The sequence below is a fragment of the Miscanthus floridulus genome, chromosome 1, assembly GCF_019320115.1.
Source record: "Miscanthus floridulus cultivar M001 chromosome 1, ASM1932011v1, whole genome shotgun sequence".
Taxonomy (NCBI): Eukaryota; Viridiplantae; Streptophyta; class Magnoliopsida; order Poales; family Poaceae; genus Miscanthus; species Miscanthus floridulus.
In genome coordinates this window covers 184,627,402-184,646,700 of record NC_089580.1, presented here as the reverse complement: position 1 = coordinate 184,646,700, position 19,299 = coordinate 184,627,402, and the positions used below count along the sequence as shown (strand labels likewise).

The window sequence follows — 19,299 nt, the reverse complement described above, 5'->3', positions numbered from 1 at the left end:
CACACCTACAATAGAGCCCACTAGTGGCCCAGAGAGGCACCGGCCGAACGAGTCCAGTCGGCTTGAGTAGCAGCAGTAATAGAATGGGCGGCGGCGGCGGCGGCGGGAACCCGGCAGCGAGTGGCGGCGCGAGCAGCAGCGAAGATGACGGGGACGCCGAGTGGAAGGCGGCCATTGACTCCATCGCCTCCGTTGGATTCAGCGTCCCTTCGTCCAACGGCGCGGCGAAGGCAGACTCTGGCGGCAGCGGCGAGGTGAACAACGGCGTGGAGCTGGAAGAGCCGCATGAGGGGAAGCCACAGGGTCCTGGGCTTAAGCTGTACCAGATCAAGGTAACTTTGTTTGCTCCTTCTCCTTCCTTCGTCGTTAGTCAGATACATCATGTGCGGATTTTGGTTCCCGGGGGCTTATTGATTCGTGAAACCTTCATTCCTTTTGCTCGGTGGAGGAATTGATGCCACCATTTTCTAAATTGGGACTTCCGGAATAAAATTTTGGGCTCATGAGAACACTTTGTGTCGGTGCAGAAAGTGATCAACCAGTAAATATTTGTAGTTTTGCTGTACGCTGCGATCGGAGGTGGCCTAACACTCAATGACACAGGATTTATACTGGTTAAGGCAACGTGCCCTACGTCCAGTCGGGGTCGGTTGGCGACTTTATTCCTGAGCCCAGGCGCTCGAAGTCTGTAGTGGGGCTACAGATGAGAAGGAGAAAGAAGGGGTATACAAGAGGTTCGGAAGGCTCCGATCGGAAAGGTTGCGGTCGGAACTCGGAGGTGCTGCGGTTGTAAGGGGTTGGTGTCGATCTAGTGAGTCTGAGCTTGAAGAAATCGATCTCTTTTTTAGTTGGAGGGAGCGTATCCCCTTTTATAGATGAAGTGGATAGCTCTTTATAGGTGAGAGGGAGAAAGTGCAGATATTTCTAAGCCTTGCTGCATACGGTGATAAAAACTGGATAATGGTTGAAGCCTCCCAATACTGTCGATGTCGCTGTAGGATGTCAGATGTGCACGAGGGGTTGAGATATCTTCTTCAGGAATGATGGACGCCGGTACCTGCAAATACTTCTGGATGCCTGGTGGCATGTGAAGAGCCGCGCTATGTTCACTCGGTATGGCAGATCCTGGAGCCCATACTGCGATCGATGTCCAGAGACACGTGGGGGGCTTACCGTATGGGAGTTTCTAGCGGCCCCTACAATACTTTGTGTCAGGGTGGCTGCAGAGCACTGTTTCGCGCTGGGTATGGTCCCTGGTACAGTGGTTTTGACCTGTGAGCCATGCCTTGCCTTTCTCCGCACGTCTTCTGGTTCCTTCCGAACGGGGAGCCCCCGGTCGGATGGCTCCAGTCGACCCTTAGTGTGCCGGCCGGTGAAGAGCGATGAGCAGGCTTCCCGCGAGCCGCGGTCGCGGGGTCGGAGTCGCGGGGTCGGAGTAGGAAGCAACGTTTTGGGCCAAGCCTTCCGTTTGGAGAGACTGAAGTGAGTGCTCCGGTCGGAGACGTGGGCCGAAGAAGCTGACGAGCGGGCGCCAGTTCTTACGGGTGGACCTTCCGGTCGACGACTTGACTGCCCTTCCGGCCTGCTGTGTTTTAGTTTTTTGGGTCGTCCCATGAAATATATGTTTGTTTTCCTGGGCCGAGCCCGAGCGTGGAAGCCGGTCCTCGAGGGACCTCGGGTTTATGAACCCGACAGGAGCCCCCGAGCCCCCGGGCGATTTGAGCCGAATCGTCCGGGGGATTTTTGTCTTGCTGGCGGATGCGCGCGAGCGCACCCGCGGGTGTAGCCCCCGAGCCCCCGGGTGGTTCGGGCGGAACCGGCTGGGGGGGTCTTTGTGTTGTGTCTGTGGGTACGCGTGTTTTGAGTTTTAAGACGTGATTTTGTTTAACCATGGCGTCGTTGTGCAGCCGAGGTGTTTTTAAGTGCGGGGATTGGATTGAGACAGAACTTATTGATCCCGGCGTCGGTGCGCGTCGGGGATCGGGCGAGGAGTTTTAGTTTTTGGATGTAACAGAGTTCGATCTTTGGCGTTGGTGCGCGCCGTGGGATCGGGTAAGGTGGAGTCGCGAGAAGACCCAGGCGTCGGTGCTCGTCGTGGATCAAGAGAGTTAGTTTTAGTTAGTGAAGCCGTCTGAAGCCACTACGCGAGTTTAGGAGTCGCGGTCCCAGGAGCCGTAGCCGGATGTCGCCGATCCTGTCAACGCGAGTTTAGAAGTCGCGGTCCCAAGAGCCGTAGCCGGATGTCGCCTATCCCGTCGACGCGAATTCGGAGCCGCGGTGCCATGGCATTTAAGCCCCCGAGCCCTGTCGGGCCTTCGTGGGGGTTGTGAGTTGTTTTGCGCTACCCCATCCGGTTCCTCACAACCGGAGGGGCTGAGTTTCGTCGCCTGTCCCGATCGCTCGGACTCGAAGACTAGCTCGGTGAGCTCGCTAACGGGTGTGATCGAGTGGAATCCGGGTCCGTCGTTCGCGACGGGGTCGGCATAACCCTCTTGTGGCATTCCACTACTCCTTTACCTGCAACCCGACAGATGCCTAGGTCTCTCCGCAGAGCGACCCGAGTGGCCTGACGGTCTCCCCTCGATGTAGATTCTGTGGGCTTGGCGAGAGGTTCAGGATCGAACGAGAAGGTTGAGATGACCCGGTTTGTCAGACCGGGCAAAGGCCGCACGGTGCTCATCTATGGGTTTCTCCCCTGACTCTGTTCGGTTGCTCATATCGAATGAGGCAAGCCGCCGCTTCGTGGCGCAACACGGAGCGTTCTAGTGCATTTCGCTGCACGTGCGATGCTTAGTTCCCGAGCCGCCGGGCGGTTCATGCCCTAACCGTCCGGAGGATTCAGGCGTATGGAATGAAATGCGCGTATGGATGCATGAATGTTTTAAATTGAAATAGAGAGGCTTTGATAGTGTTTTACCTTGAAGACTGGAAAGATGGGGTTCGTCGGGCTCCAGTCGGAAACGTCCGTCCGGGACCTTGATGACCTGAGAGACGGGGTTCGGAGAGCTTCAGTCGGAAATGTCCGACCGGGACCCGTGCTCGTCATTCGAGACGGAGTCGGCATGGCCCGCATGGGGCGCCCCTTCGCTTCCTACCTGTATCTCAGGTGCTTATCCTGAGTGAATCGATCGACTCAGGAGGGTCTGGTTGTCTCCCGGCGGAGAGTTCGTGTGGTGGGGCCTGCACGACTGAAGTGACGGAGTTCGAAGAGCTCCAGTCGGAAACGTCCGACTGGTACCTGCGCTTGTCAATCGTGGGTTAGCCCTTGTGTGAACTGTTTGTATTAATGAACACATGCTCACCTTGGCGACCTGAGAGACGGGGTTCGAAGAGCTCCAGGCAAAAAAGTCCGGCCGGGACCTGTATCTCAGGTGTTTATCCTGAGTGAATCGATCGACTCAGGAGGCCGGTTGATCTCTCTCGGTGGAGATTTCGCTGTTGGATCTCTCTAGGTCTGGCCTGGGGAGACGGGGAGTCGTCCGCGTGTGGTGGCGCTTCGGTTTTCGTGCCCGGCGCACGGTAGTGGTTGATCGTGCGGTAGTGGTGGGCCACGGCCAAGCCACATCCCGTCCGATCAGGAGCCGTTCCATCGAGCAGGGCACGTCTGATCTGCATTAAATGAAAGAAAGAGAAAGAATCTCGCCCCGTCGTTCCGGCTTCCCTGATCGGCGCGTCCCTCCGTAACCGCTGCTCCCTTTTCCTTAAGTAGGAGAGGGGAGAAGGTTTTCGTTTCGCTCTCTTGCCTGTTCTTCGTCTGCCGCCGCCTTCTCTCCTCCTCTTTGCCGTGAGTGTTCCTGAGAGCTGCGGAGGTTTCTAGAAAAGAAGGGGAGAGAGCAAGCGAGAAGAGAGGTACTCACAAAATGTCGGACTAGAGGTCGTCCACCGTGAGGGCGTCGGTGCTGGAGGCGTTCGTCGCGAAGGGGTTCCTGCCGCCGCAGGAGGTGGCACACTGGAGGGTCCCCGGGAAGGAGGAGTTCCCGCAACCTCATCCTGATGAGGTGGTGACATTCCTTACCTTCCACGAGCGTGGATTAGGATACCCCGCGCACTGGTTCCTGCGCGGGCTCCTCAACGAGTGGGGTCTGGAACTGCAGCACCTCAACCCGACAGGGGTGTTGCACATCGCTGGCTTTGTCATCGTCTGTGAGGCTTTCCTCGGGATGGAGCCGCATGTGGACCTCTTCCGGCTCTTCTTCTCCGGGAGAGCCATGGCGGACTGGAGTTCGGCCGAGATCGCTCCGGTCGGAGGCTTCGCCCTGCAGCGGAAGCCGCGCGCGGGAGGATCGTATCCCGCGTACTCCCCATGTGACTCCAACCGGGGATGGTATGGGGAGTGGTTCTACATTAGGAATCCGGCGGGGGCGCCGTTTCCGGCGTTTACCGGCGGGAGGCCGGTGAAGCAGAAGAGTTGGTCGTGGGGCTGCGCCCACACGGAGAGGCACAAGGTGGAGGCCATCGAGGAGGAGCTCCGGAAGCTCGTAAGGGACGGCCTTGACGGGTTGCGGGTGTTCCACACCCTTTACCGCCGCCGGGTCACGCCGTTGGCGGAGAGGACGCACCCGATGTGGAAGTACGACGGCCGGTCGAACCCCGACCGCGCGTCACCGGAGGAGCTGCCGGACGATGAGATCTGGAGTCACGTCGGCCGAGTGCTGTAGCTGAGGCCTAACGAGACGGTGGTGGGAAAACCCATACTGTTTAATGCCTCGATCATGCCCTCGCTGGTATGCTCCCTCACTTTGCTCGTGCTTCTTCCTCTGTCCCTCTTCTTTTTTTATTTTGGTTCATTCGTTCCGTAGGGGCTTGGGAGGTACAAGTCCCGGCCGCACCTTCCCAAGGGGACGGCGGGCCGGGCCTAGCAGGCCGCTCAGAAGGAGGCGGCAAACGCCGGAAGAAGAAGAAAACCAAAGAGGTTCAGCAGAAGGAAGAGAAGAAGGAGGTCGCCCGACGCGTGAGGGCCGGGGAACGTGCGAGCGAAGTCGAGTCGGAACTCGCGTCGGATGATCCTACGGATCTGGACGACATGGCCTTCTCCGACGAGGAGGGGAGTCGGGAGGTCGTTGCGACCTCGGCGGTGCGTCGTGACCCTGTGGCGACGTCTGCTGGCGAGGAGCAGGAGGCCGCGCAGCGCGCGGAGGTTCCTGCGTCGAGGAAGCGTGCGGCTAGCGTGGACGTCGCCGGCGAGCGAGCGGTGAAGCGGGCGCGGTCACCGCGCCCCTCGACGGCGTTACCAGCTCCGTCGCCGCCTGTGGCGGACGCGGCTGGACGGGCCGGGCGGTCCGAGGGGCGGCTCAGCGACCGTGCGGTGACAGGACCGATGTCAGCGCCGAACTTGCGGCCGGAGGAGGCCCCGCCTGCCACGGGCACGGTCGAGCAGTCCGGGCGGTCCGAGGGGCGGACTGGCGCCTGGTCGATGCGCGACTCGGAGTCGGGGGATGCCCCGCCCGCTGCTCCGGTCGGGGAGCCCCGAGCTAGAGGTCGTAGCGACCCGCAGGCCGGGCATGAGCGGGTTGGGACGACTCCGACCCCGTCTGAAGTGAGGGGGCGCAGGTCGCGGTCCGAGAGCGGTCCTCGTCCTGTGAGTCTGGCGTCGGAGCCGATCTTCAGAGTAGTGCCGCTCGCCACTCGGTATGTTTCTTTTTGTTGCTTCTTCGACTTTTGGTGGTCGAGTCTTTTTGGAGGGCGGCTTACCCATGATTTTTGTCAGCGGCCGGGGGACGCCGGGGTTGAGCATCGCCCCGGCCTCCGTGCAGGAGGTTTGGAGGCCCACTCTGCAGCGCGTCGCAGCGAGCGAGGGGGGCAGCAGGGTGGCAGCGGCGAACCCTTCCCTCCCGGGGGTGGTGTCCCCCGGGGCGGCTGCTGGTAACGTGACAGCGGCGGCGACGTTGTTGGCAGCGATCCCGATGCCGGTGGCGGAGGTAACCCTTGCGGCCCCTCCTCCGTCGGTCGCGGTGGAGGAGACGAGGGGGGGGGCGAGCTCCCCACCGCGCTGGGTGGAGGGCTGCACACCCCATCCCTGTCGTCGGAGCCGAAGTCACAGGAGGGAAGCATGGCCGGAACGGAGTTGGGACGCCAGGCGGCGTCTCATGCGAACGTGGTGGTGATCCCGTCTGACGACGAGGCGGATACCGTGGCGGATCCGCCAGTGTCGCCGTGGGAGCTGTCGGTGGTCCGGTTGGAGGCTGGGCCCTCCGGCGGTTCATCGACGGGTGACCTGGAGTGGCCCTTCCCCGAGGACCCGTCGAAGGCGAGGTTCGTCCTCCGGGATTCCCGGGAGCACCAGCTCTGGGAAATTTTTGGCGGACATGGGCATGCCATGGTGTCCGAACTCACCGAGCTGTCCGCGAAGCTGGAGAGCGCCCGGAAGCAGGCTCAGTTTGCCCGGCAGCTGGTTGAGGTCGACCTGCAGCTTGCCGCGGAGGTGAGTTTCTAGTATTTCTCCTTGCCCTTTGAATCTTTCGTTGGTTGTTTTTATAACGCATGTTCTCCACAGGAAATAAGGAAGGTGTCGTCCCGCAAGTCTCACTTCCTCCGGGCGGAACACGCCCGGATGGCCGAGCTTGAGCGCCGGGTGGAGTTCGCTTGCCGCGAGTCCCAGGTCCGAGCGGCCGAGGCGGCTGCGGCGCGGGCGGAGGAGCAGCGTGCGGCAGAGCGGGCGACTGCTGCCGAGCAAGGGCTTGAGACGGCAAAGGTCCACCGGGCGGAGACTGAGGCGGGGCTGCGCACGTCCCTGACGAGCACCGAGGCGGCGCTCCAAGAGGCCTTGGCAGCCCTTGAGCCGAAGCGAGACGCCTTGGAGTCGGCACAGAAGGCCCTGGAGGTAGAGCAGAGGGCCCGGTCGGAGGCGGATCGGGAGGTGCTCACGCTCCGGGACCAGGTGATGGGGATGGAGGACGCGAGTGCCCGGCTGCGCGAGCAGGTGGCTAGGCAGGCGGAGGATCTCTCCACCCATGAGGCCTCTCGCGTCGGTGCGTACCTTTTTGTTTTCTCGTGGTGTTGATTCCTTTTCCCCCCAGCCTGTTTCTGAGCTTGTCGCCCTTCTCGCAGAGCTGGGAGAAAAGGTGAAGGCGCTGGAGCGAGACCTGGAGACGACCAAGGCGAACTTCAGCCGGAATGTCGAGGAGCTGGCCAAGTCCCGTGAAGAGCGACGCGCCCTCGAGGGGGAGCTTGGTCAGATTCGCAACGCTGCCCGGCTCGTCGTCTCGGAAGTCTTCGGGTCGGCGCCAAGTACCAGCGCGCCCGCGGTTCAGCTGGCGGAGGTCCCGGACGCGGTCAAGGACCTCGTCAGGAGCGGGCTGTTTTATGGAGCGTCGGGGGTGCTGACCTCGGTGGCGACGTACCACCCGAACCTGGACTTCGCCACTATCTGCGGCGGGTATGCTGAAGGCCTGAGCATGGAGGACATCCAGTCAATCGGGGAGAGCCTGCTGCCGCACGCGCGGTTGGTGTCAGAGCAGGTCTCCGCCGAGTGGGTGATGGATGTTCGCCGTCAGGACATGGCCCGAAGCATGCGTGGAGAGGATGCCTCCGAGCCTGCAGATAGCCCGGAGCCTGGTTCAGGGGGTAACGTCGCATCGGCCCTGATCGAGCCAAACATCGTGCTGTCGGAGAGCGAGCAGCCTGCGCCTTCGTCGGTCACGCCGTCAGCAGATGCCGCCGGGTCGGTTTAATACCTTTTTTAAATACAAGTAGTTAGTAAATGTAAGAAGTTTAAGTTCGTGGGGGGGGGGAACCCCTGTGTAAAACGTTCGTGTGTGTGTTTTAATGACTGCAATCAGTTTTTGTTTTTGTGATGGAGTTGCTCCGTTCGGGAAAGCTTGTTCCCTTTCGTTCCTTAGTTCTCCCTTAGCATAATTTTGTTTTAAACTTCTTACTATCACGTACCTACCTGTTTGTTCCGTAGGTCGCAACTTTGCGAGCCCGGGGCGTGGCTCGCGAGGCTCGGCCGGTCGGAGCCGTAGGAAACGGCGGGGTGCAATCAGTCGGAATATTCTAAAGCAAAGTTACGTAAGGTAAAACAAAGGAACGAACTACCCTTTTGTTCAGGTAGGAAGAAGTTTCTTCATACAAAACCAAAAGAGTATTTAAGGTAAAAACAAAAACAAAGGGGTAGTAGAGCCCCCTAGTGGAGCCCCCGAGCGCCCCGAGCCGAAAAGTGTTCGGGTCGGGGTGCTCTTATAGGAGCGTTTGCTAAGTAAAGATAAGACTGAAACTTAGGAAGAGAAGAAAAGACATAGTTGTTCCAAGGTCGTCGGAGAGAGCGTCGTCGTCGTTGTCCTTCAGTTGGTAGGCTTCCGGTCGGATCCCTTCATGCTCCAGTCATCTGGATCCTTGTCCGCTGCGCCCCTTCTTCGGTCGCTGCCTCCTCGCCTTTTTCTTTCCTTGGCCTGCCGGCCTACCTCAGCAGGCGCCTGAGAAGCTGGCAGTCCTTGTAGAGATAGTTGACGGGATAGTTGTGGTTGGTGCACGGGCTCTCCATGAGATCGTGGAAGTGGCCTAGAGGGTCTTGCTGGGGCTGCGTGCCCGTGTGATAGGCCGCGGCGACCGACGCGAAGTTAGCCGGTTGGCGGCGATCGTTTCTGTTCCTTTTTCCCCTCTGCGTGGAGGGGCCCTCGTCTTGATCTTGGCGCCTGGCCTTACCTTTGTCGCGGCCCCCGTTGAAGCGCGGCAGAAAAGGCGCTTGCTGGGGGTGTTGGACAAAGGTCCGTGGTTCCAGACTGTCAGGGCTGGGACTCCGGTCGACGCTGCGCGCGTCTTGGTTCGGCCCGAGCCGCGCGTAGATAGGCGGTCGGCACGGGGCGGTCGTCAAGTCAAGATGAGGAGCGGTTGCGGCTTCTTGTGCCGCAATCGGTGGTTGAGATGATGACAGGGTGTAGTGCCCCATCTGCTGCGTCCCTATTCCCCGGACGGGGAGTGAGGTCGCGAGTCGGCGTCGCGATACGGAGTACTCCGCCTGTTGAACGGCGGCGGTCTCCAACAGTGCCCGGAGGTTCTGGTGGATAGCCCGTCCGCGAGGGTCGTTTGGCTCGGGCAAGTCACGCAGGAGCATTGCCGCGGCGGCAACGTTCTGATTGGCCCGAGCGAACTGTGGGGGGTTGGTCCCCCGGACCGGAGCGTTGCGCTGGGGTTGACGGGCGCAACCCCGGGCGCCGCTCGCAGGTCTATGCGCATGGGGTGCAGTGTGGTGCGCCGAGCGCGTTGGTGCAGTTGGTGGCTGATGCGGCCACTGTCGTCGTAGATCCTCCCTGTGCTCACGTGTGAGCTCGGGGGTCTCCGCGTGAGGGGCCGGCGGGGCGTGGGTCCGGAAGGACTCCGTTACCCCTAGCGGCCGTTCTAGGGCGTCCACCACAGCGTATTCCCGGGACCGACGGTGGCTAGGCGCCACGTCGCCGATGCTGGAACCGTCGCTCCCGACGTCGTCATCCATGATGTCGAGGAAGCAGGTGGGAGCATAGCTCGCCATCCCCACGAACTCAGACGTGAGAGGGTGCGGCGCCAGCACCTTTTGGAGTCCCCGGGCGTATGCGTCCGCGGAAGACGCGAGGCCATAGGGGAACCGGCCGTATGGCGGAGCGGGGTTTGAGCAGAGAGTTTGCTCGGAAAGAAGCGCAGATGCCACGCCGTTGAAGTCGCGCGTCCCGGAGTCAATGGAGGACGTCCCTCCGACGGGTGCCGGGTCGCGAGCCTCCTCGCGGAGGTGGAGTACGCCGAGCCGGTTGGCGACGAAGTCCAGGCTCCCGAAGCGGAAGGCCTGGGCTGGCTCGAAGACGGATGAAACCCGCATCCCGGCGGGCGAGAGTGCGGGGAACTCCAGCGAGCCGAAACGAATCGTATCGTCCGAGCCCGCCACGGCGGGGGTGACGGAAAAATGAGCCATCCGATGACCAAAAGAGTGTTGAACGTACAACGTCTCCCCCACGGACGGCGCCAACTGTCAGTGCAGAAAGTGACCAACTAGTAAATATTTGTAGTTTTGCTGTACGTTGTGATCGGAGGTGGCCTAGCACTCAATGACACAGGATTTATACTGGTTCAGGCAACGTGCCCTACGTCCAGTCGGGGTCGGTCGGCGACTTTATTCCTGAGCCCAGGCGCTCGAAGTCTGTAGTGGGGTTACAAACGAGAAGGAGAAAGGGGGGGCATACAAGAGGTTCGGAAGGCTCCGACCGGAAGGGTTGTGGTTGGAACTCGGAGGTGCTGCTGTTGTAAGGGGTTGGTGTCGATCTAGTGAGTCTGAGCTTGAAGAAATCGATCTCTTTTTTAGTTGGAGGGAGCGCATCCCCTTTTATAGATGAAGGGGATGGCTCTTTACAGGTGAGAGGGAGAAAGTGCAGATATTTCTAAGCCTTGCTGCCTATGGTGATGAAAACTGGATAATGGTTGAAGCCTCCCAATACTATCGTTGTCGCTGTAGGATGTCAGATGTGCGCGGGGGGTCGAGATATCTTCTTCAGGAAGGATGGACGCCGGTACCTACAAATACTTCTTGATGCCTGGTGGCATGTGAAGAGCCGCGCTATGTTCACTCGGTATGGCAGATCCTGGAGCCCATACTGCGATCGATGTCCAGAGACACGTGGGGGGCTTACCGTATGGGAGTTTCTAGCGGCCCCTACAATACTTTGTGTCAGGGTGGCTGCAGAGCACTGTTTCGCGCAGGGTATGGTCCCTGGTACAGTGGTTTTGACCTGTGAGCCATGCCTTGCCTTTCTCCGCACGTCTTCTGGTTCCTTCCAAACGGGGAGCTCCCGGTCGGATGGCTCCAGTCGGCCCTTAGTGCGCCGGTCGGAGAAGAGCGGTGAGCAGGCTTCCCGCGAGCCCCGGTCGCGGGGTCGGAGTAGGAAGCAGCGTTTTGGGCCAAGCCTTCCGTTTGGAGAGACTGAAGCGAGTGCTCCGGTCGGAGAGGTGGGCCGAAGAAGCTGACGAGCGGGCGCCTGTTCTTACGGGTAGACCTTCCGGTCGACGACCGGGCTGCCCTTTCGGCCTGCTGTGTTTTAGTTTTTTGGGCCGTCCCATGAAATATATGTTTGTTTTCCTGGGCCGAGCCTGGGCGTGGAAGCCGGTCCTCGAGGGACCCTGGTTTTATGAACCCGACACTTTGTCTCCGTATTTAAGATCGGCTGTAGTGATAAATGCTACTCGGGGCAAGAGCACAAGTCATGAGCTTAATTTTTTTTCCACGCGAAGAGCATTCTTCATTCCCATTTAAAGATAAACGGAAATACATGAGATTGTTTAAGAAGATAGAGGAAAGGAAATCAGTCCTGAACCTGAACCACTATAGACAGCTAGCTAGAGGAACTTAACAGAAAACAGATAGATCGTTTTAACAGAAGATACAAGATGCGCAACAATCCAGTTTAACAGCAGATCCAGAACTGGTCGCCCTCAACACAGATGCCAAACAACGAACAAAAGAACCAGTAGCCATGAAGTTCACTTCCTTCCATCGTCATGGGTTCTCCTCTTCATCATCACCGAGCTTCAAGCGCTTCGGGCCAGCATCAATTGGTTCCTTAGGAAGAAGAAGTCTTGCTGCCACCTGAAGCATTGTATTGAGTCCATTGACAAGCATCTCTCTATCAACTTCAGCATATAGACCTGTCCAGAACCGCATTAGTGCCCCAGCATGACATAAAATCTCAATGGGATTTTTAATGATTTCCCCTTCGAAACAAGCTTTGTTTCGAGCCTTCCAAATCGCCCAACAAATTGCAGAAACGCCCGAGAGATGAAACTTTTTCTCAGCAGGAAGCCAATGGTCACACCAACTCCAACACTGAGAAAGTGATGTAGGGATGTTATTTGCCCCGATTACCTTGGCAATGACTGCCCAGATCACCTTTGCAATGGGGCAAGTGAAAAAAAGATGATCAACAGTTTCATTTTGGTCACAGAAATGACAGCTTGGATTGCCTGACCACCTTCTTTTGATGAGATTATCTTTTGTCAATACAGCATTGTTAATCATGAGCCAGATAAAAATCTTAATCTTTGGGGGGACTTTCCCCTTCCAAATTATCTTGTGAGATGGACCAGCATCACTACTGGTCACAGCATTATAGAGTGATTTCACAGAAAATTTCATGTTCTTTTCAAATTTCCACAAAATGACATCTTCTGAATCCTGAAGTTTGACATTATCCACATCAGTTTGAATCAGATCCCAACATGTTTGCAGGTCACATCAGTCATTAACTTAAATGGTATGGTTGTTTCTTATATTGACTGAGCTCATGTCAGTGGAGTGCTGTATTGCCCTTCCAAGATGTAGCTTTGGGCTTGTTGTGTGTCTCAAAGACATACATAGCAGAGAGAACAAATTTCTTCGTTCTTTAGAGTGATCAAAATAAACCAATTCAAGATAGAGGAATCCTGAGGCTGGAAAGTGTAAAGGTGAAATGCAAGGGTTATTTCCTTATAGGGAAGAACAATGGTACTCTGTCTGTTTTCCTCATCATGAATGGAGTGGTTATTAGAATTTGGAACTGTTTTCCGCTATGTTCGTGCCTCATGCTTGCCCTTGGTGGTGAAACCAGTGAATTCCATCAACTATGTGATATACATATATATGCATTCTTTGCTTCAATGAATCTTCTCCCTACGTTAGTTAAGTCATGATCCAACCTGGCAGACCAATGTTCAAGTCCAACTAGGCAACAGTTGCACAATGTTTGATGTGGAACTGTCACCTATGGCATGCCCATTTCCATTCAATGAGCTTATCAGGTCCTCGCTCCTAGTTTCCTCTTGCCTCGTGCTTAATCCACCTCACCTATGCTTTTGTCTACATACTTTGCTTTTCTGGTCAAGAAATCATACCTTTTTAATTTTACATTTTTTATCTTACAACCTTCAAATTGTTCATTGCAGGTAAGAAACATGTTGGATGATATGTTAGAGAAAAACCTTGAAATAGTCAAAACTCCATGCTTGAACTTAGTAGACCCCACGGAAACAGGAGGAGGAATAAAGTTATTTAAAAAAGCGCCACCTGGTATTAGCATGGATTCTATGAGTATGTGAGAAACAGTCTTGTTAAATTCTATGATTATGGTCTGTGTCAAAAGTCACAACAAACTCAAGTGTAGCGCATATTTCCAGATAAACTGCATGTACAACTCAAGAGACCAAGAATTGTGCCTGGGGAAGAGGTCGATGAGAAATCAAAGAAGGTTGGGCATCAATTATTGCTTTAATTTGCCCTATGCTTGAAGTTTTCAGTCATTATTTCTCCTGGTCTTATTCCGATCTTTGTTTCAGTTCAGGCATATGCTCCGGTCTGTTGTTGTCGATGGCAGTGACATAGTTGTTTCTGCAAAGGAAGCATCTGAGAGATCATTGGCTAGATTGGAAGCGAGAGAAGCTGCAGCAAAGGCAAAAGCCAAGAGGGAGGAAGAAAGGGTGCAGGAACTGAAGAAGATTAGGGGAGAGAAATGGCTTCCTTCTGTTGCTAGACAAATGAAGGTAAGTTTTGGTATCAACATGTACTGCAATTAAATGTTCCATTTGCAACTAATTTGTTGTTATTGGTGTGCATATTGTATCGCTGTTCCATTCTTTTCTTGCACAGGAGGAAAAAGCTTGGGAGCTGCGAAGGCAATGAGCTGATGATGCGCCAGATCAATGGGGCTGCGTACGCTTATCTCTAAGTCCAGTTATCCTGGTGCCCTGTTCTGAGTGGCCACTGACATGAGTAGATAGAATGCTGCGCTGAAAGTTTTCTTCTAATTGAGAGAATGTAGCTCTGGATATACTATGCCGCTCTGAAAATTTTGATCTAACTGACAGAATGTAGCACTGGATATACCAGCGTTCATTTTCATTTTACTTCTGTAGTAAAATTCCATAACGTGATTTGGCATCAAACTCTTTTGGAAATGCATTGCAAATCATTGTCTTGGTTCTCTTTTCGTTACGCAAAAGACAGGCACATGAATGAATGATACTCCCTCCATTTCAAATTACAAGAAGTTTTTGCTTTTTTAATACACGAATTTAATATACGTTTATAGATATACAATATGTCTAGATATACAGTAAAAATAATATATCTAGAAAAGTCATGTAAAAACAGTAATAATATATCTAGAAAAGTCAAAACGTGTTATAATTGGGCTCACAACAAGGAGGTCAGCGGCCTGCCAACGCACTGCAACCCCGTGCTTGGATGGGCCTCCATTAAGCCCACCAAGTCCTCGTCTCCACCTGCCCTTTCTTCGATTCCTCCTCTTCCCTCGAGCCTTTTACCTGTGTGTTATTATAAAAGATGGTCTTGGCCTACATGCCACTAAAAAGTTCAAACGCACCATGATGCCATGACGCTAAACTTTGTTGTCTTCCATGCCATTCCGTACACTTTTACCTCTAATGATGTCAAACAGACAGATGAAATGACCATGTTACCCTACAGTGGGGCCCGTTTGTCAGCCACCCAAACCTTCCTCTTTTTTTCTTCTCTTCCGTGTAGCAGCGCCGCCCCGTGCGAATCGATGGCGCCCGAGAGCCCGACTGAAAGGTCCTAATGGCTAAAGGGGGATGAATAGCCTATTAAAAATTTCTACAACAACACTTAACAAACCGGTTAGACAAATATGAGGCGAAGCCAGTGTTGCGCTAGCCTACTAAAAATACAAGCCACCTACCACAATTCTAGTTTATATAATCTCTATCCACACAATGGCTATGTCACTACACTAAGTATGTGTGCTCTTAAAGACTAACTAAAGAGCCACACTAACCAAATTAACAAGCTCTCACGACTAGCTACACTAAAGAGCTTGACAACTAGTTTGCGGTAATGTAAAGAGAGAGCAAGATCGTTATACCGCCAAGTCGAGGAATGAACCAATCAATCACAAGAATGAATACCAATGAAGATCAATCACCTCAGAATCAAATGATGACACAATGATTTTTTACCGAGGTTCACTTGCTTGCAGGTAAGCTAATCCTCGTTGTGGAAATTCACTCACTTGGAGGTTCACGTGCTAATTGGCATCACACACCAAACCCTCAATAAGGTGCCGTACAACCAACATAAGATAAGGATCACACAAGCCACGAGCAATTTACTAGAGTACCTTTTGGCTCTCCGTTGGGGAAAGGTCAATAACCCCTCACAATCACCACGATCTGAGCCGGAGACAATCACCTACCTCCGCTCGATGATCCTCGCTGCTCCAAGTCGTCTAAGTGGCGGCAACCACCAAGAGTAACAAGAGAATCTCGCAGCGAAACACAAACACCAAGTGCCTCTAGATACAAACACTCAAGCAATGCACTTGGATTCACTCCCAATCTCACAAAGATGATGAATCAATGATGGAGATGAGTGAGAGGGCTTTGGCTAAGCTCACAAGGTAGCTATGTGAATGTAAATGACTAAGAGAGTGAGCTAGAGCTGGCCAAACGATATTTATAGACACCCCCAAATAATAGAGTCGTTGGCTCAATTATTGGGCTAACTGTGGGATGACCGGACGCACCGGTCGTGTGCACCAGACACGTCCGATGTGGCAACCGGACGTGTTCGGTCGCTGCGTCCAGTCGCAGCCAGACCCCCATGTGTCCCTTTCCAATTGTTTAGCCATTCGCGCCCAACGGCTATCTCTACGCACAGTAAATTAGTGATCGGACGCATGTTAGAAAACGACCGGACGCGGGAGACACAGCGTCCGATCGAGTCCAGAGAGCTCCCAGAGTCGCTCTAGGCCGACCGGACCGGACGCTCCCAGCGTTCGATCAATTATAGGCTAAAAACCTGAGTCTTGCTGGTTCACACCGGACGCGTCCGGTGTGGCGACTGGTCGCTGCGTCCGGTCGAGTCTAGAGAGCTCCCAGAGCCACTCGACTGCGACCGGACGGGTCCGGTGTGGCCGACCGAACGAGCCCCTACGTTCGGTCCTCTCTGGACCAACACCTACGCCATACGTCACCTCGACCGGACGCTAAACAGTGATTGCTCAGCGTTCGGTCACTGCTATGACCCACAGTCTGGTCACCTCGTCAACTCTGCCACGCTTGGCTAGAATATCGGACACGTCCAGTATGGATATCGAACGCGTCCGGTCCTCACGTCGGACACTTCTGATCACCCCGTGACCTACGCATTCAACTCCTTTTCAACTCTATCTTCTTTACCCTTGCTCAAATATGCCAACCACCAAGTGTATCACCTTGTACACGTGTTAGCATATTTTCACAAATGTTTTCAAGGGTGTTAGCACTCCACTAGATCCTAAATGCATATGCAATGAGTTAGAGCATCTAGTGGCACTTTAATAACCGTATTTTGATACGAGTTTCACCCCTCTTAATAGTACGGCTATCGATCCTAAATGTGATCACACTCGCTAAGTGTCTCGATCACTAAACCGAAAAGCTCCTATCAATTTCACATTTTCCTTGAGCTTTTTGTTTTTCTCTTTCTTCTTTTCCAAGTCTAAGCATTTGATCATCACCATGGCATCACCATCATCATGTCATGATCTTCATTTGCTTCACCACTTAGAGTAGTACTACCTATCTCATAATCACTTTGATAAACTAGGTTAGCACTTAGGATTTCATCAATTCACCAAAACCAAACTAGAGCTTTCAATCTCTCCCTTTTTAGTAATTGATGACAACCCTTTCACAAAGATATGAATTGAAATTTATTTGAATCCATGTTGCTTGCCCAAGCATATTTACCATGTGTAAAAGGATATGGACAAGTTTCATGAACCCCAAATGGTAGCAATTGCTCCCCCTACATATGTGCTAAGAGTTTGGATTATAGCTTGCACATATGCTTAGATAGGAAATATAGGAGACAATGTCTACCAAATGATGCTAAGGTATAAGAGATGGACATTTGAAGCATGATACCAATCGGAGTGTATCAATATACCATCCTTAGCACCAGGAGTAACTAGACATACATAAAAACTAGAAAACCCTATGAGATCAACATTAGAAGCAAAGGTCTAGTTTTTATAATGTGAGCATGAGTCTAGTTACTTAACCTATGTATGCTAGTATTTCATTTTATCATTCAATCCTACAACTAGCATATACCACACAAGCATGAATATTTAAATTTAAAACTTGTGCCATGCAAAAAAAATATATGAAATGCACATTCAAATGCATCATACAAGTTTATGAGCTTGCTCCCCCTACTTGTGTGCTTAAAATTTTAATTGATTCCCTTACTTTGTCATATCTCTCTCCCTATGTCAATTTCTCAATTTCTCACTATTTCCCCCCTATCACTTATATCTTTGCACACTACTTATATCTTTGTACAATATTTCTCCTCCTTTGTTATCAATAACCACAAAGGTTCAAAATATAGATAGGTTGAGATTGTCAATGTCAATCAATAGGGTGAGGATCATTTTCCCAAATATGATCCAATTTAGATCATTTGCCAAAGAAATTTAACTCGGTTTTATCCAAGGACAAGCTTCTTCATACCTCTAAATAAGGGTTATCTTGTACCATGTTGAGTTAAACACTTAGAGCTTATTTTCTAGATCAAACACTAGGTTTACAAGCCCACAAACATGTCATATGCTACCAGTAGACTAAATTAAGTATAGAAACAATAGTGGTACCATACAAACATCAAAATCATTTGATTTTCATGAATGAGCCTATTAAATGTGAAAACATAACTAGATGCACTAAGCTTGTCCTTAGCAAGGATATATGCCATACCAATCAACTTTTACCTTGGATTGCTTGAAGGAGAGGCATGTCATATAAGTAGAAAGGTGCATCAATATATATTTAAGAAATCCAATATGTTCAACACATTCCTTAGCTTGCAAAACCTTTTTTCATCTAATGGCTCGGTGAATATATCGGTAAGTTGATATTCGGTGTTTACACTCTCAATGCAAATGTCTCCTTTTTGTTGGTGATCTCTTATGAAATGGTGGTGGACATCAATGTGCTTTGTTCTTGCATATTGAACCAAATTGTTGGTTAACTTGTTTGCACTCTCATTGTCACATGGCTATGACACTTTCTTGAACTTGATTCCATAGTCATTCAAGGTGGCCTTCATCCAAAGTATTTGTGCATAATAACTATCGGCGGATATGTATTCGGCTTCACCGGTTGATAACGCAACACTATTTTTCTTATTTGATGACCATGAAACAAGTGATCTTCCCAACAATTGATATATGTCTGAGGTGCTCTTCCTTTCAACCTTGCATCCCGCATAATCTGAGTTGGAGTAATCAACTAGCTCAAACTTTGCTCCTTTGGGATACCACAAACCAACATTTTGTGTATGTTTTAAGTACCTCAATATTCTCTTTATAGCTTTCAAATGACTTTCTCTTGGTGAGGCTTGAAATCTTGCACACATGCATACACTAAACATGACATCTGGCCTTGATGCGGTCATATAGAGTAGGCTTCCAATCATAGATCGATACAATTTTTTATCCACCATATTGCCACTTGCATCACTATCCAAGTTACAATTTGTTCCCATTAGTGTACTAATGGCTTTGCTATCACTCATGCAAAACTTCTTGAGCATGTCTTCGATGTACTTGCCTTGACTCACAAATGTACCATTCTTCAATTGCTTGATTTGAAGATCAATGAAGTAACTTAACTCTCTAATCATGGACATTTTAAACTCATTAGCCATCATCTTTCTAAATTCTTTACAAAAGTCTTGATTGGTTGATCCAAATATGATGTCATCAACATAGATTTACAACATAAATAAGTCTATGCCAATCTTCTTGGTGAAAAGAGTGGTGTCAACCTTTCCCATCATGAATCCTTTATAGAGTAGGAAGTTCCTTAATCTCTCATACCATGCTGTAGGTGCTTGCTTCAAGTCATACAATGCCTTCTTTAACTTGTACACATGGTCGGGCTTCTTGTTATCTTCAAAATCAGGAGATTGCTCAACATATACTTCTTCATTGATGTAACCATTGAGAAATGCACTATTGACATCCATTTGATAGAGTTTGATATTATGGGCACAAGCATAGGCTAGTAAGATTTTAATTGCTTCCAATCTAGCAACCGAGGCATATGTTTCTCTAAAGTCAAGACCTTCAACTTATGTATATCCTTGTGCTACCAATCTTGTTTTGTTCCTTACTACTATCCTATCTTGATCTTGCTAGTTTCTAAAGACCCATTTGGTTACAATCACATTATGTCCCTTTGGTCTCTCTATCAATTCTTATACTTGATTTCTTATAAAGTTATTCAATTCTTCATGCATAGCATTCACCCAATCAACATCATTCAATGCTTCATCTATCTTCTTTG

At 52.0% G+C, this 19,299-nt stretch overlaps 1 protein-coding gene across 1 annotated transcript; it reads left to right on the top strand.

Moving 5' to 3' along the window:
- The first annotated feature begins 32 nt into the window (after positions 1-32).
- LOC136505055 (uncharacterized) lies at positions 33-13,924 on the top strand. The gene is made up of 5 exons (XM_066500140.1): positions 33-332; positions 12,874-13,018; positions 13,105-13,175; positions 13,264-13,467; positions 13,574-13,924. Exons 1-5 carry the CDS (start codon positions 84-86, stop codon positions 13,604-13,606), a joined length of 702 nt encoding a protein of 233 aa, XP_066356237.1. The 5' UTR covers positions 33-83; the 3' UTR covers positions 13,607-13,924.
- Positions 13,925-19,299: the final 5,375 nt, after the last annotated feature.